Source organism: Protomyctophum parallelum, assembly GCF_964188405.1.
Source record: "Protomyctophum parallelum genome assembly, chromosome: 20".
NCBI lineage: Eukaryota > Metazoa > Chordata > Actinopteri > Myctophiformes > Myctophidae > Protomyctophum > Protomyctophum parallelum.
In genome coordinates this window covers 20,618,286-20,632,238 of record NC_139718.1, presented here as the reverse complement: position 1 = coordinate 20,632,238, position 13,953 = coordinate 20,618,286, and the positions used below count along the sequence as shown (strand labels likewise).

The 13,953-nt window shown below is 46.0% G+C and overlaps 1 protein-coding gene across 1 annotated transcript in view; it reads left to right on the top strand.

Annotated features, from left to right (window-relative positions):
- Positions 1–13,953, top strand: part of qkia (QKI, KH domain containing, RNA binding a) — a gene marked incomplete at its 3' end in the record, with an annotated part of 83,483 nt that overhangs the window by 33,495 nt on the left and 36,035 nt on the right. Inside the window, 1 exon segment of the mRNA XM_083792636.1 lies at positions 10,466–10,582. Coding sequence (XP_083648762.1) covers positions 10,466–10,582 — 117 coding nt within the window.

The following is a 13,953-nucleotide window of genomic DNA, read 5'->3' as shown; positions in this document are numbered from 1 at the left end:
GTGCACAGTAAGGCTGGCTGATATAAATTCAAAACAATATCACGATCATTTCAAATCACCTCTTACAATGAATGAAAAATATGGTAAAAATTGCCGATCATGATTCTGTAATTCTGTGTTTTGAATGATGTTTGCATTATCATTAAATACATCTTAAAAAAAGAAAAAGCTGATCATTATGTCGTTGTTGGCTTGTAGAACAGTTATTTTTTTACTGTTTTTGTACGCCACCATTAAGTGCTTAATCTGTCAATTCATTGATCTATAATATATAAGAAGGAAAAAAAACATATAAAAAACATAAAACCTGGCCTGGGCCGTGGCTCAGCGGTCCAGGCACCTTGGCCGGTAGTCTGAGTCTGGCAGTGTGCCGCGGGTTCGACTCCCGATCCCGACGGCCTTTACTGCATGTCACTCCCCCATTTCCTGTCAGCCTACTGTCTGTCCCTCTATAAAAAATATAAAATAAAGACGAAAGCTGCAAAAAAAAGTAAAAAACCCAACATAAAACCTACTTCTCGATTATGCACAAGATTAAGTCTGTTATTGGTTTCAATATGTTTTCCAGTTAATCGCGCAGAACAAGCTCACACACCCCTTGCTGTGCTGCTGACTCTGTGAAATGGGACAGCGAGTTATAGACGTAAGGTGTTGAGCTACTGATAAACGGCTCTGACTGGCTTTGAAAGAGCCGTCGAGAAGACAAGGTCTTTTATTTTGGATACGTTTGCACAGGCCTCTCCGACGTCAGCCTCCGTTAGCATGGTTAGCAATGTCATGTTGGGCTTGCATTGTAACTTATAATAGACAGTACTTTAGCCTGTATTACCAGAAGCCAGGCAGTCTGTAGTGCTGTTGAACGTGGTAGTATTAAGTCTGCATCTCTCAATGCGTTGCAACGCGTTGTAGATCTGCTATTGTTTGCCGACCGTTTCTCCGAGAATAGGAATGCTAGGGCTCAAGTGGTTCAGTTGCCTGTTAAAACAATCTACCTCCCCCTCCTTGGTGCCCAAGCTGCTGGGTCGTCACAGGAACAGCTGTTTGATCCCAGTCAAGTCTTCATTTGCTGGTTATTAGCCTGCCCTTTGATGCCAAATGACTCCAATTGAGCATCACAAATGACTTCTCTGCACAGGGATTGGGGGGCACAGGGATTGATCACAAAAATGGCCTCATGCTCTCATTCGCTGGAGGCGGCATTTTGAAAGCTGCCGCCGCTGCTGTTGTTTATGATTCTTTAAGTGCGTGAAAACCAGTAAAAGGATGCCGGCCTGTCGGGCTTTGCTTAGTGCTTCATGTTCGTCTTTTCTCAGTCAGTCTCCATCAGCCATCATTCAGGTGACACTAATTCAAGGCAAATCGACCATTCAATGCAGTTGTTTTTCAATGGCAGCCACATAATGAGTGTTTAATATTTTTCTTTGCTGTTTGAATATCGGTGTGAGCCACTTTAATTTTCTCTCTCTCTCTCTCTCTCTCTCTCTCTCTCTCTCTGTCTCTGTCTGTCTCTCTCTCTGTGTGTCCCCATCTCTCACACATGCTGAGCAGTGTGACCTTGTAGAAGATACAAAATAGTCCTTAATTGGTTAAAAGTTCCTTGTCTGAATGTATGCACATCAATAAGAAGAGCAGTCTTTCAGCTGGCATAACAGAGGGCCATGATAGATGCCCTGACTGAGCCTGAGTGGAATAATGAAAAATAGACTAGCGGTGTCATTTCCAGTTAGCTGCGTGTGTGTTCTCGCGCGTGCACTGCACATGTGTGTGTGTGCTGGGGACAGTAATTAGGCTGGAGGCTGCTGCAGACACGCTTTTCCTGGCAGGTGGACAAGATGTGCATGCTGCAACACACACGTGTGTGTGTGTGTGTGCGCTGTGTCGACAGAGAATAATCGGGAACTAATTAAAGGGGAAAGCGAGCGAGTGGCTTGGGGAGGTAAAAAATATATAATAACAAATGTGCGACAGTGAAACGTGAGCAACTTCTTGCCGCTGCAGCGTCACTGCCATGGGAAGCGGTACAGATTTTTGGATATAAGACGTATATAAATGAAGGCCGTGGTGATGCACTGAGCAGACCCCGGTACGTTTTGCTGGTTTGCTCTTGCGTGAAAGTCATTAGGCTGGGTGTCATCACATCATCATCATCATGCCAGAGCTTGATCTCCTCCTTCACCCCCTTAACCCATTCTGACCTGAGATCTAAAAATGTCTTCTACATCCTGACAGTTTTCTGAAAACGTTTCTATGTATTATGTTTCTATGTCAGTCGTTCTTCAGACCTACAAGCTCGTAGCGTGCCACTCAGTGGCGCGCTATGAGCTTGTAGATCTGCTATTTTTCAATATCTAATTTATAACAATGTTTAAAACACAAAGGGGTTTTCGGAAAAACTCGATTGGTGGTTCTCGAACCTTTCCACGCCAACGACTACACACAGTCTCTGTCTCTTTTATCCATCCAAAGTAGCATTTCCAAACGTGCTCTCACACATACACGAGCAACATCGGTGGCTTCGAATGCTGTCATGCACTGAACGGGACATTATTTTGATTTGATTTGGCACAATATAAAAACGATACAAAATAATACGCAATATATGAAAGGGAAAGTGCCAGGAGGAGGCAAGAAGCCCAAATGTCTGATACGAGGCCTCTACCTATGTATAACACAATAAAAAATATTTAGATTTGCAAACGACAATCATTATCACGTTTAATCAGACTATTGATTGGTAGGCGAGATACTGACCTACCAGTAGGTGTTTTGTCATTTCTTCTGTGGGTTGAGGATGGCTACTGTTTTGACCAAGACGGAGGCGTGGCTTTCTGGCCAGTAGCAGTTGAAGCAAACCCTCTCGCCCAAAATACAAGTTACTATTCTGTGCCCATCGGGTCGCAACTCGGACAGCGCTGAGACTGCACGCCTCCGGTGTCGTGGTAAAAACAGTAGCCATCATCAACCCCCACAACGCCTACTGAGCTTGTCAGTATCTCACCTACTTGGACCATTCAATAGTCTGATTTAATGTGATGATGTCCCATTCAGTGCATCAGAATGGGGTGGCAACATGCACTCAGCATGCAAGTCGCATGGGTGTACACGCCAATACAATTAGTGTCACATTTAATTGTTTGCTCCGTTGTTGCAAAAATAGACTGCATGAAAAATATTCTGTATAGCTTTCCACGCAGAGCTGAGCCATCCATGCACTCATCACAGCCTCAGTATTCACTTGAGCTATTTAGTTCATCCAAGACTCATAGCCTGTGGATTTTTATATATTAACCAAAATAGGGGATCTGGCAAATCTTCTTTATGTCTGATCCATCTCTCTCCATCCCCTATCTTCCCTCTTTCTCTATCTCCCTCTCTTCTCCCTGTGGGATAAGGCTGCAGCTACGTAGTGTAGCGTGGCTAGCATAATTCTACGGTGCTCTCAGCCTTGTCAGAGGGCAGTCTCCTATTGACTTATGCTGATTAACTAACGCTCGGATGAACACTGAGGCAGAGGCTGGGTGCTATTTAACTTATCTCTCTCCCTTTTCTACGCTTGGCTTTTCTTTTTCGCATTTGCTTATTTAAGAGTTCGCGAACCTTGCTCTCCGCTCACCCCTTGCTGCCGTTTCATCCGGCATCAATCTCTGCTCTTCCATCATTTTCTCTCTCTCTCCTCGTCTCTCTCTCACTTCTGCCTTCAAGTCCATTTCCTTGCCGCCCGCAACCCCAAAATAAACCCAAACTGAATTATCAAAGGATTCTTGGATTATAGGCGCTAAATGCTGGATATGCTGAATGGAGTGCTTTGAAGTCTATAGGGCTTTGAGGCGAAAATGTCACCCGTCAGAATCAAAGTCTAAACGTCCACTCGTGCGCTCCTCAAAGGCCCTGGCATGGCATTGCCTCGCATCTCCTGGTTCGTCCGTCCTTCCCCGCAGGCCGTGGATGCAATCTTCCATAAATTAATCTCTGTTGAACCTCAACCCTCCGGCCCCTGTCCACCCCAGTCCTCTATCTCCTTGTGTCCTGCGCTGCCTCTCGATGACCTACCGGTATGTGGAAATGTATGTGCGTGTAGTGGGCGCTTGTGTGTGTGTGGGTCACACAGAGGAGGTGCACAAGATGGATTTAATTGAACGCATGAACATTTCAGCCAGCAGATGAATGAGCGATAAACGGGCAGGCAGCCAGCCCGCGGTTGGGGAGGTTGCGTGTAGTCGAGAGGGAAACATTGATTTATATATTCTGCAAGAGATCTGCGCAGTGAGGGAGGGAGGAAGGTTGGGGAGCTGACAGATATGCAAAAGAGGGATGACTGGATGCAGCGTACATCGACAGACACAGACAGGGAGAAGAAAAGGATGTGTGCTGAAGGAGCATCCTGAGACAGCCGTGAATGGCTGAGGATAGACGGCTTTTATTAGACACGTGGAGAGAGCAGGGGTTGGTGCAGACAACAAAACACCACTGTTCGTCTCTGTGCCCTTGCTCGGATCTCTCCCTTGTAATTTGGGGTGAAGTAAAAAACAAAATATTGGAGGAGGGAGAGTTATCTTTGACATGAAAAACAGTAGCGGCCTAGCGGGCCAGCCATTACTTTTGTATGAGTTGTTGCCCAATAAAACTGTTGAGGTCAGGACAGCAAAGGGGGAAGAGTGAGGGGAGTGAAGGGGGGGAGAAAAGCTAGAGGGAGAGAAAGAGAGAGATGGCGGCGCCCGATGTAGCAACAGTTTCTCGATGCATAGCACCGAATGAACTGCTGATCGTTTCCCTGAACCCTACGAGCATGTCGATTGGTATTCTCCTCGCACCTTGGCCCCTCGCTCTAAAGCCCCACACGCACGGATGCGTGATCTCATTTCCTGTCTCCTTCTCGCCATCACCACAAACCAACACCACTGTCACATGAAACGATTGTTCTGCTTCCCCCGAGCGCTGTTGCTGGAACCGCCATCGTCTCCACTCATTCACACACCAGCGGCACAAATCATAGTACACGGACACGCGCGTGCGCTCACGGCTCTTGTGTTGCGCGTGCACTCAAATGCCCCCACACACACAAACGCACACTTTCACGGCAGCCGAGTGTAGCCGAGGGTGTCTGCAAGAACTCTGTATAGTTCTGCAGTCGGCCACACAAACATGGAGATGCATACATATTTACACACACACGCGCGCGCACGCCATAACCCGCCTGTGGAGTAGCGATAACAGGGCGGGTAAACAAAGACCCTTTAATGTCAGGGTAAGCCCTCGTCCTGAAGGGGGGTGTGTGTGTGTGTGTGTGTTGCTCTGTGTGTGTTGCTCTCTTTCTCTCTGTGTGTGTGTGTGTCTGTTGCTCTGTGTGTGTTGCTCTCTCTCTCGCTCTGTGTGTTGGCTTTCAGAGCTTCGAGGAGGAATGAGATAAAAGAGAGATGGGGTGGAGAAGGGAGAGAGTCCATCCACCAAAGGTCCCAGTGTCTCTAATCTCCTAATGCTGTAAATGAGGGGAGGGAATAGGAGAAGAGAGGCTGCTGAGAGTTGCGGAGTTGGCAAAATAAATAGTTTATGCATGTATTCTGTTCACCAGATGGCGATGGCAAGGGTGCATTTGTAAATAGAACGTATACAATATTTTTTGCAGGGTTATTTATTTATGTATTTCCTCCCTCTTTTGTTATCGGGAGCTGATTTAGCCCAGAATGGCTAAATCAGAGTCTTTAATGACTAGTTGTGGGAATAGCGGCTAACGGTGAGAGTACAGCTTTTGGAATTGAATATATTCCATACATAAAGTTGTTTACTAGTAGGGATAAATGGGGCTTCATTTCCACTTCACTAGAGACTACTGCAAACATCCCCCTGAGTGGTGACCCCATCGTCTGGTTCCCCGCGGGGGTCCCTATAGGCTGCACTTTCCAGACCACAGTCGGGGAAGAAAGGGGAGTACCTGTGTGCCCACAGAGAACCATGCTCTCTTTGTAGTGGCTGCGTAGGTGGTGTTGTATTTCTGGTGAGTTGTGTAGAAGAGAAATTTAAGTGGTGTCTATGCGAGGAAAGGTGCTGTAGCCATCCTATACTTCCTGGCTAGGCTTTGTGGAGTGGAGTTACTGGTGGGTCGAAGCATCCCCTGATGACTCCAACACACGAGTTCTCCATTGTTTCCATATTCCAACAGCTTAAAATGGCAGTCGCCCTTTTCAAAGCGGCCTCTGCGAGAAGTGAGTCCAGACTTCAAACTGTAGAGCTGAAAGGCACTAAAGGCCAACCAAATATACCGTAGGTACCTGTAGAGGTCATAACAATTCTAACCTGCAGTCAATTTAGTTTGTATTTCGAGCAGACGTCTAGTTGGACCTGGGAGGTTTTAATTGGACCAGGCAGTGTGTTTTGTCTCTACCATACATGGGTGATGAACACAGACGTGCAGTAGAAATCCAGACATTTGATGTGACCGCATCTCTGAACTTTCATGCACTAAGACCAGGCAGTGGCACACGTGCACAGCATTTGTGGCTGCTTGCTTGCACGACATTTTGCCCAGACGTACTCCCTACTCGTTGCCGCACGCCTGTGTGCCCTCATCACCATTAGAAGCATGACTGAGTCCCCAACGTCAACAAGACACACACACACACACACAGACATGCGCGCACACGCGCCTATCCTATGCATACACTTGCTTGAGCACCAAGGAAAGAACACATGACAAGTTAATTATTCCAGTGTGGAAAAACCATCACGTTTTGGTTTTTTCCCCTCCCATTTTTCTTTTTATGGGTGATGACGGGACACAAGAGTCTTTCTTTGCCTCTAACCTTCCACCAGAGACTAGTGGTGGCTAACTGGTTTTGTTCATAATTACATTTCCAGTTGTTGCTGAAAGCATGAAATTCCCTCTTCTAGTGTGTGTCTCTCTCTCTCTCTCTCTCTCTCTCTCTCTCTCTCTCTCTCTCTCTCTCTCTCTCTCTTCCCTCCCCCCCCCCGCCCTGCTCCATCCCTACCCACTTCCTTCCATCAGTCCGCTGCTCACTGCCATGTCCAATCATCATCAACATATTCATGTCCAGGGAGAGACTGAGAAAGCTGGTAGAAAGAAAGGTGGTATAAGCAACATGGAGAAGGCGGATTTCTAACTAGTGAAACTTTGACTTTTTGGATCAGCACCGGCATGGATTTATTTTAATTTGTACGCCCGCAGGCCAAGCTGTCTGTAACAGGGGTTATCTCATCTGTATGGACTATGTATGTATCCCCACAGAAGTCCACCAATCACAGCTCATGCTGCTTTGTACGTGACTAAAAGGAAGAATCTGCAGTCACTCAATGTTAACAGTATTTGTAGATTACGGTAGCACAATTTGAGATTTGCACCCTATCGCCAGAAAAACAAGAAATGCACTCTTTCTAGCTGCCAACTTGCGCCTTGCACATGCTTTACTTGATTGCTGAATTCCTATAATGACCATAATGCTTTGGTGCACTTGTGGTTGGGAGACACCCCATGTGAGCTGCCATGCTGCCATTCTACCTGGCTGTCTTGTTTAAATGGCTTTTTTGTTTTGTTTTTCCCCACTCGGGAATTCCGCCATCTTCAGCTAGATCCGTTGTTACTGTGGTTTAAACTGCCAATAGATACCATGGCCGTCCCTTCGGTTGGCTGGTTGCTCCTGCCAACAGTAGCCGCAGTCATCCAGCGTGTTTATCTTGTGTATTTTTTCTTTTTTTAAATCTCTTCTGCTCTGCAATTCTTAGAATGATACCTTTTCAGTATAGTATACATTTTGCACATCAGAGTGTGTGCAAAAACTCACATTCAGCATCAACAAATATATTGTTTTAAATGTAGAGAACAAACTGAGGGCAGAGGGCGGGTAGCTAGTTGAACCACCAGGCACCCTGCCAAAGAATAACGAATCTTGCAGTTTGCTTTTTTAATTTGTGCTTTTCGGGAATCTGATAAAGACGATGACAGAATGGGAGGATGGAGACTCATTAAATGTTGATCCGTAAAGCTTGTGATATCACTTTGAATGTCCTACCGCCAAGCTCTACTCTGTGTGTGTGTGTGTGTGTGTGTGTGTGTGTGTGTGTCACAGTGCTTAGAGCTCTGTGTTGCCCCTCATCTGCAGCTGGTACTGTAATGCAGAAAGACAGCTCTCTCCTTCATTCCTTGAGGTTGTGTCTGTTTGTGTTTTTGTGTGAGTTTGTGTGTGCACACGGCCGCATGCAAGCATGTATTAAAAGGCTGCCATTGTCCATAGCTGGTCCGTGATTTCAGAGAGCGGATAGGCGACGTACCACCAAAGAATTACACAAAACGTGCATTTATTTTGGATTTGTGATGATTTAATCAAAGTGATAATCAAATTGATGCCCCTGCAAGACAGACACACACACACACACACACACACACACACACACACACACACACACCCTTGGATAGCATTTCCGTAGACTTGGATAGCATTTGATACAGACTTATCGCATGTTATGTAGACAGCACTATAATTGCATTGTATATAGTCATATCACGCCATAGTACATATCTATAGCATAGTAGTATATATGTATAGTTTTTATGTTTAGTTTCATTATATAGATATTCCACTGTTACTTTCTTAGTTTACGCATGTTTCATGTTTCAATGCTTTTATGTGATATATTCCAATGCTTTTTGTTCTTGCTTAATGTGAGTCGCTCTGGATTAAGAGCGTCTGCTAAATGCCTAAATTGTAAATTGTACACACACACACACACACACACACACACACACACACACACACACACACACACACACACACACACACACACACACACACCACCCCACTTCGGAACACTGTTGTCATCCACAGGAATTCTTGTCTTTCCATCCACAATGTGTGTGTTAGTAATACTAGCCCCAGACAGATCAGATTCAGACAGGGACCTCTGTGACAGTCGGTGACACGAGTTTTAACTCAGGTCCTCCTGTTTGTTTTATAGGAACCACGTTAGATTTGTAATGCATCTGAAATTACACGCATTTGTTCTCCAATGGCCCTTTTTTCCCCTCTCTTTTGGATTTGTTAATATATTTTATTTATTTGCAGAGGCATTGAAGTGTGTAAGCAGATGTGACTGCAGTTAAGAAGTTAGCGCTGCGGTGTCACTGTTCATTGTTATGACCAGAGAAACGGGAACGGTTGCGCCTGGGATCGCCATAGCAAAAGCCTTCCACTGTGACATTACGCTTGTGGTTACTTCAGCTTTTGGAAAATATGTGCATGACAGTATAAATATCCCATTTTCAATAACGGTAGATTTATTTTCCCCATCACGCTGTCTCTCTCTCTGAATGCCAGCGACTACACTCGTGCCACGTATAAACGTGACCGCTTTGTTTCGTCTGTCACCCCCCCCCCCCCCCTCCTCCTGAGCCCCCACCTCCCTTCTGCTCTCTCCTCCTTACCTTCTGTTTTTATTTTGGCTGAAAATGTGTTGGATTATTTCAACACAATTCCCCTTTATCCTGGCAGAAGCCTGCTTCAAGTGCTGAGGATTACGTCGGTAAATACATTTCCTTTTGGTACAAAGCCGCAAAGCCACTCACCAGTGAAGGGGGGAGGGGGAGGGGGACCTCGATAAGAAAATTGCGCCAAGCGGGGTGCCTCACCTCACTGCAACCCCCCCGCGCCTCCCTCCTAACACCCTCTCTCCGCCTTTTCTACACCTCCACCCCCCTGTTCCTTGCGCGCCTCTAATTCCCCGTAGTTTCATTTTCCATTTCCCTCGACCCTCAAGAAAGATTTCATTTTCCTGTGGCCTGGCAGGCTGCTCCCAGCGTGATGCGGTAATAAAGGATGTCTGGCTCAGCCAGGTAGGGGGTTCAGTACCACAAAGTAGAGTTGTGGCCTGTCGCTGCCTGGGCTTTGTTATTAACCAAGTTCAACCTGCCAACCATATGTTGGCCATGTCATTTATAATTTTTTTAATGTAAATGTATTTTTATTTTTATTTTTCTAGTTTGTTGTATGACAGTTGTATGACACGTATACTAGTGTATAGCCACAAAAAATCTCTAAAAACAATCAGAGTTGGACTGGCAATGAGCTGACATGCAGCCGAGCGGTCTTTAATCCTTAAATTTGAATTGTTTTATCCCAGACATAACTTCATTCACAGGCAGAGTTAATTGAAGATGATTGCGTGAACCATGAGTAACAGTTGGGTGGGGTTTGAAGTGAACCATGAGTAACAGTTGGGTGGGGGTTGATGTGAACCATGAGTGTGGTCCGATTCCAATCACTGAGGAGGACCCTGTGTGAAATAACTCTGTGCTGTACTTTGGCATAAACGTTTTAATCTTTCAATACTCTATATATTCAGTGGTACTCTGTAGACTTGACTAATCTCTTGCCTTCTTTCTCATTCTCTCTCTCTCTCTGTCTCTGTCTCTGTCTCTGTCTCTCTCTCTCTCTGTCTCTCTCTCTCTCTCGTCCTGCAGTATAACTTTGTGGGGAGGATTCTTGGTCCTCGCGGACTCACAGCCAAGCAGCTGGAAGCAGAGACTGCATGCAAAATCATGGTGAGGGGCAAGAGCTCCATGAGGGACAAAAAGAAGGTAAGCAGCACCATTAAACCATCCAAATAAAAGAAAAAAAGCTTTTAACCCCCCCCCCCCCACCCCCCCCCAGATATGCTCAATAATAGCAAATATAAGAATAGAATAGCAGAATAAGCTTCTTGTGAGCTTGTATATCTGCAATTTTTTTAACTTTAAACTTTTCAAGACGACTAGTGTGGTTTTCAATACATTTACGTTAATAATGTTAAACCAGCAACGCTTCATAGACCAGCAGACTAGCTGTGCACATCCCAGTTGACACACCCGTGGCTACAATAGCTATACTGTAGTATACCGAGTAGTACACACACACACACACACACACACACACACACACACACACACACACACACACACACACACACACAGAGAGAGAGAGTTGACGCCTGTCTGATGTCTGCATCCAGATATCTGATAGCACTGGCTGTCAAAGGCTGTACAGTGGTGTGTGTGCAGAAGGCAGACACCACCAGACAGTGCAGGCCAGGAGCTGACTCTATTCCTGGACGTTTAAGAGCTGAGCAGCTGAGGCCTTTTATGCCTGTTGGGTGCCAGAGTTTAGATAAAGGGTCTGATGGGTTTAGACCAAAGCTCAAATGGTTTGGTTACAATGGAATTTAGTTCGTCTTTTTAGGGTTATTCTTTTTACGAGGCAAATGCAGGAGAGGAACGGTTGCATTAATTGTTTTTGCACCTAATTCTAAACCTTATTTCACGTGCAGTAGCAGCTTCTCAGCAACACTTGTTTACTTACCTTTGGCACTTTAACTTTGGATTTGTGCGTTTTCCTCAGCAGTTATTGCGCTCTCCCTTTAATTTGCCAGGCACTAGTGCTGCTTTACAATTCATTTGCATAAGTCAGGAGAGAAGTGTATTTTATCTTGCACACATGGGAATCCCCCCCCCCCCCTACACACACACACACACACACACACACACACAGTTTATGGGCTGCATCAATGGTACAAAGATTCCCAGCGGAACGCTACACTCCTAGAATCTCTGTTTGCTGCTCTAGGGCCTCTTCGTATTTTCTCCTTTGTTTTGATTTTCTATTCTTGGCTTAATTCCGTTCCCACCTCTTCTACCTCAGTACCTCTTTAGTGCTTTTCATTACCATGCCTCAAGATGAAGATGTTCATTTAAGGGTCTTTTTGGAATTGGATTTTAGCAAGTGTTAGTGGTGTGTGAGTGAACACACACACACAGACACACGTGTTAGTGGTGTGTGAGTGAACACACACACACAGACACACGTGTTAGTGGTGTGTGGGTGAACACACAGACACACGTGCACGCTCATTCCACGAGAGCTCACTTTTCTCACACCTCATTTGAAAGTTGCTCTCAGCCCGTTACATTAATCTATGATTATCTCCTATAATCTTAAAGCTTAATGACCTAACGTCCAGCTAGTTTTTCGTCTGTGTGTGTGTGTCTGCGGGACCTGTCCAAAGCCCTTCACAATGACCTGACCAACATTAAAGGCTCTGCTTTCACATTAAGACGTTAATGAGAGACAGACTAGCAATGCGTCGGCCAATGTTTTGACATAATGGAGTCAAGGATTTCAAATGTTTCAAGTGTTCCATATGTGTGTCACTTCCATGGATATTCAGGTGTGAAAAGAAAAGATTTTTTTTTCTTCTAAAGGTAGCGGAGGCATAGCGTGTGTCCTTTCACACATCCCCCTCACCCCTCCTCCCCCTGCTTAGCCTCCGCGTTGAGTCTCTCATCCCTGTGGCATACTGAGCAGCAGCAGTAGCAGCTAAGCTAAGCTAAGCCTGTGTGTTTATTCAGGATCCATTAGCGGCAGCGTTTTTATGCTCTCAATAATTCAGATGGCTGCTCTCTCTTGGGCGGCGCTGCCTGACGGGTAGCTGGCCCACTGGAGCTAGAGAGGGGGAGACGGAGAGAAGAAGAAGAAGAAGAGAGATCCTGCGGTAGCTGCAGGGTGAGAGAGACTGAGAGGGGGGTGGGGGGGGGGAGGAACAATGGCAGAGTGGAGACAAACGAGGGGGGATAAAAGATGACAGGAGGGAGAGCAGCAAGCCGAGTAGATGGCAGTTCAGAGGCAGGTAGAGGGAGAAATATTTGAATGTGGCTAGTATTAATATTAATGTTTTCCCTGAGGCGCAATGGGCCAGAATGGAGGAGGGGGGCTTCTCACCTCGCGGCATGGAAGGAGCTAACATGCAGGAGCTTTTAGACGGTGAAGATTTAAGTTGAGCAGGAATTGCTATCCAGGGAGCAACTTTGGAGGAGTTGCATCCCTGCAAGTTGCTGACCCCAACAACATAATACAGTGTGTGTGTGTGTGTGTGTGTGTGTGTGTGTGTGTGTGCGTGTGCGTGTGCGTGCCTCGGGCATGAGCTTTGGGAAATTATCGGAGCAGTAGACTGAAGAGACAAAGCAGGATAATAGTCCTCTCCCTAGCCTGCACTTCATCCTCTGATCAAACGAGGTGTGTGTGTGTGCACAAATGGACTACATCAGAGAGTTTTCCTTTCCTTTATACATATTGTGTCCATACTCGGCCGATCACACAAGGATTCCATAGGGACAGTCTTTGAAAGTGCCTGTGACAACAGACACTGTGACAACACACACCGCGGCACCATGCTCCGTCTCCTTGTCTAGTTTGTTGTTCCTTCCCTCAGCCTTCAGATGCAGCCCACAGGGATGTTGTTGGTCCTTTTTGATGACTATTGTCTGCTCAACAAGAAGGAAGGAAGCTCCCCTCGGAGCCTAATTTCCTTTCAAAGTTTCATCTAACATGGCAGCTTCAGCCAGTCTGCTTTTCGCGCCTGTGCAATAACGCTAAATGGAGAACAACAGCAGGAACATGGCCAATTAAATTACGCGTGTACGAGGTATCGATCACCTCTGCGGCGAAACGGGGGGTGGGGGGTTTCCTTCCCCTCTCAAGAGCAATTCCATAATCCTGCTTTGGCGAGCACACAAATGTGATAATACAGTGAGCAGCAATGGTGGCAGTTTAAGTTTGAGCCACGGTAAGCATCCTTTACGCTTTGCACTTTTTACTGGAATTGCTTCATGCTAAACGAATTAGCTTTGATTTGTAGGTTTATGTGTTTTCGCTGATTGTCCCGTCGTATAAAACCCGAAGTTGTGGGATCAGCACTGTCGCTGGCAGAACACATTAGGCCTCCAGCTCGGGCCTGCACCTCTGCCAGCTGGTTGAGAACAGGCATGGCACAGCTTCTCTGTTTGACCACTCAAGGAGTAATGCATGGCATCGACAATCAATAGGTTGAAGTTGATTGGTCTATTGGCGCGGCCGGCCGCAAACCTACTTGTTTTGCTGTTTAGGGAGGTTTAGCTGACTTGTTTTCTCTCGCTCTGCC